At 36.3% G+C, this 4,088-nt stretch overlaps 1 protein-coding gene across 1 annotated transcript; it reads right to left on the bottom strand.

Moving 5' to 3' along the window:
- Window positions 1-1,705: 1,705 nt before the first annotated feature.
- On the bottom strand, window positions 1,706-4,088 carry INS49_009030 (uncharacterized protein; the record flags this gene model as incomplete). The annotated part of the gene is made up of 4 exons (XM_043169767.1): window positions 1,706-1,713; window positions 1,999-3,205; window positions 3,270-3,605; window positions 3,771-4,088. The coding sequence occupies 4 exons, from the start codon at window positions 4,086-4,088 to the stop codon at window positions 1,706-1,708; spliced, it is 1,869 nt and encodes a 622-aa protein (XP_043027447.1).

Raw genomic sequence — 4,088 nt, 5'->3', positions numbered from 1 at the left:
AAGATAATATTTTATTTAAATATTAAAAGTATAAAAGATATCTTAAGATTGGAAAATAATTTTAAGGTATTTATAATATTATTATAAATTTAATTATACTTAACTTTTTTTTATAATAAATTAAAGATAAATGCAAGCTTTAATTAAAGCTTTAAGCTAATATATAAAATAATTTAGTAATATTTAATATAAAAATAAAAGAAAAGATAAAATTAATAAATAATTAACTTATAGCTAACTTTTTATTCTTTTTATTATTAATTAAAAATATATAAAATTAAAATTATTACTTAAGTTAAATTATTAATAAAAATAAGCTATTTAAATAATAAGAAATAGGTTTTGCTAAACTCTTTTAAGAATAACTTAAGAAGGAACTTTAATATAATAAAAAAAAAAAATAAGAATAAAAGGGAATTAAAGAAAGGGAAAAGATAAATATTTTAAAAATTCTTAAAAATAAAAAAAGCTTAATTAAAGCACTAAATATATAAGAAAAGAGAAGAGTTGATTTCTTAAAAGAATGTTTAGAATAAGCATAAAAGCTAGCTTTTTATAGCCAGCCGGAATTCAGCGCAGTATCATTTCTCACGTAATTCCCTGCACCCGTCAACAGTGCTTTATTATATTTTTATATTTATTTTTTATAGCTTTTATAAGTTATTACTATAAAATAGAAAGCTTTTAAATATTAAAAGGAATTATAAAAATATAATTAATATAAAAGGAATTAAACTTCTTATGCTTATATATATTTAAAGCTTTCTTTTAAGCATACCAGGACTTTTTAAGCGTTAAGGAATTGCTAAACTAAGTATAATAAAGATAAAGTATAAATAGTAAAAAGGCTATTAAAAGCGGCTTATAAAAATTACCTTAAGTATAATAATAATAATAATTACTTTTATTATTATAATTTATATAAGAATTATTATTATAATTATACGTAAAACTTTTAATATAAGGGAGATAAGGAATGCAATGCTTATTAATTTTCTTAAGCTTTTTTATATTTTTCTTTATCTTTTTATACTTTATTTTAGCTTTTTTTTTAAAAAGAAGTTTTATTTTAAGCTTTAAGCTATTTATATATATTTAAAGGTTTTTTAAAGCTATATTAGGAATTAATATATGCTTTAAAATTAATTTTTAAATTAATTAAGAAACTTACTTTTAAGCATATTATTTAATAGCATTTTAATAAAAGTATTAAAGCTTTTATTATCCTTATTAGCAAGCTTTTTATTAATTTAAATATATTTACGTTTCTTTTTTTAAACCTTAAGGGTATAAAAAAATGAAATAATTTAAGGCTTAAAAGCTTATTTTTTATTGCTTTTAGCTATTTTTAATATAATTAAAAAGGTATTTAAAATTAATAAAAGTAAGTATTTTTAAATATAAATTTAATTAAAAAGTTTAAAAAAAAGATTTAATTATTAATTATAAGTTATGTTATAAAGCTATAAGCAGTTAAAGTTTAAATAATAAAGTATATATATTATAAAAAAGGTTAAATAATTAACTGCTTAATGAATTGCAATTAATATTTTTAAGTATAAATTAGCTGCTTAAAAAAATAAGGTAATTAATAAAGTAAGAACTAACTTTTAATTAAAAAGTATATTATATACATATCCTTAACCCTAATTTATAATTACTTCTTAAAATATTTAAATAGCTAAATTTCTTTTATTTCCTCCTTTTAAACTACTCTTAGGAAATAGATGCTTTTACAATCATGCTTTCAAACCCCTCACGACACTTGTAGCCTTCCACAAAAATGGCCCTTGAGTGCTGCAATCCAGAGTGCTGTTGTTTTGAAAGAATGTTCCATAGCCGTCGATTCAAGGCTTGCCCCCCTCTCGACCAAGAGACTAACTGTGTCCAAGTGACCATGTGATGCGGCAATCCAGAGAGGTGCGGCAGGTTGCTCATCACAGTATCCTGCATTGATTCTGGCGCCCCTGTCCAGGAGCAGTCTCGCACACCTCGTACTTCCAGCCTCTGCGGCCACCCCAAGCGGCGTTCGAGATTGAAACAAATCAGCGTCTGCTAAGAGCGGTTTCACGTCCAGAATCATGCGCAGGAACTCGAATTGATTTGCCTTCGCAGCTGTGCGGACCGGGTGTACTCGGGGATACTCCAAGAGCTTCTTGATGATCCCTGAGAAACCACCGGCGAATGCTGATTCAAGTGGTGTCAGCCCGTCTGAACCTCTGAAAGTAATGTGCGTCAGATTGATTCTTTCTAGGAGCAGATCCACAATATCCTCGTCTCCTCTTCGTGCTGCAATGTTCAACGGCCCGTCGCCGTTCGAGTCGGCAATATGTATCTCAGCCTCGCGAAGATTCTTAATCTGCATCTCAGCCTCGCCAAGATTCAGAATCTGCTTTACGGAAGTCGAGTCTCCATGTTTGATTGCGGTCAACAGTTGCGTGTCACCGTCGAAGTCTTTCGAATAGATGTCAAGCTCCGGGTGCTTGAGTAGCAATGCTTTAAAAACTGAGGCGCCTTGCTCGGCGGCGACTAGCATTGGCGTATTGCCACGAGAATCTCTCGTAGGAATGTTATGTTGCCTGCGTTCCAGGATTGAATTCGCAACGACCATGTTTCCCTGCCCCACCGCAATCGACAGTGGAGTATTGCCGTCCAAGTCTTTCGTCTCGATATCTGTATCCGGAAATTGTAATAGCAGCTCGATTAAAGCTGAGTTCTCCTTCTTCATTGCGATCGATATGGGTGGGCCATGGTGGCCTTCAGGAGTCACGTATGGCTGTATATCCAGAGCACCGTTCTTTTCCCTCCTGGACAAGAGGATGTTGTAAAGAAGTACATCCTGTGCATTATCTGTGGCCCATCGGAATATGTGAAGAGGTAAATCTGATAGAGAGTCCAGGAACACGTTCAGGCTCCATTTTGGCAATAATTGGATAGCGGCGTGGTTCGGTAGGTCGTGCGTCTTCATCATGAAATATGCCATAGACTGCTGAATTGTCTCTTGTAGGCTCATTTCGTAATTAGGCCGCAAAATCTGGGACGACTGCGCGTCTGCAGAGAGCCCAAGAAGTGCGTAGATGACATCGCGGTGGTCGCTGGCCTTACTTCGTCCGAACTTCTGGAGGAGGGTGAAAAGGTCCTTGCTAGAGCCTCCGGCCCACCACGAGTTCGCGCGCAACAACCCGGGTAAGATATCCAAGCGGGACTGTACACCTTCGAGGCAGTCGATGTTGAGAAGAAGGCATTACAACAAAGGTGCGAGAATTGACTTCTCGTCGACCGCAAGCTATCATGGCAGACTTTGCAAGTGCTGCCTCCTGGAGCACCCATATCCTAGAAAACCATTCTTGTTGCAGCAAGCCGCTTAGCGCTTCCCTGATTTCATCAGGCGGAGGTTGGCCACGCATGTGCCAGACAAGCCACGACCACTGGTTCTCCCAGGTGCTTAGTGTATGCGGACGCGCTACCGCGAGTACTTGCTTGTCGAGAGCGACCATCCAGTCGAAAAGGCAGTCGATATTGCGGCTGCTAGCCCCTAACCAGATGATGACCGTTTGAGCATTCTGATATATGAGCCGCATCTGACCGACCTGATGGCCTCGTTCCTATACAGCCCTGTAAGTCAGCTTTATCTAACCAGCGTAGACAGAGTCCAGCACGAGAATGCTGGAGACTTGAGGACAAAGAGTTCAAATTAGGACTATGACATTTCGAACGTAATTAGGCATGACGCTTCCCCATTATCCCTTAATCTCTCTATATTCACTTACTGCGTTATGACTTTGGTCGATACAAATTGCATCGATCCACAAGACCCGGTCCTCATCCGGCTGTCGCAAGTGTATAAGAGCTTCGTAAAGATTCTCTGTCACTTCAAACGGGCACCCGTCTAGACAGATCACGTCCGCTGATTGCCTGTTTCCCCAAACATATGATAATGCTTCGTAGGGGACCCCCTCGACTTGGTGCAGGTAAGTCTCGAAGATTTCACATTGGATTGGCTGGCCCTCGTCTCCGCTGAGTAGTCGGACAAGTCTGATGGCATCTGTAGCCAGGTCGATGCGGTTGTACTTGTAGGACTGAGCCAT

Source organism: Diaporthe citri (genome assembly GCF_014595645.1).
Source record: "Diaporthe citri strain NFHF-8-4 chromosome Unknown scaffold_3, whole genome shotgun sequence".
In the NCBI taxonomy this organism is placed as follows: domain Eukaryota; kingdom Fungi; phylum Ascomycota; class Sordariomycetes; order Diaporthales; family Diaporthaceae; genus Diaporthe; species Diaporthe citri.
This window is presented reverse-complemented; position numbering and strand designations above follow the sequence as displayed.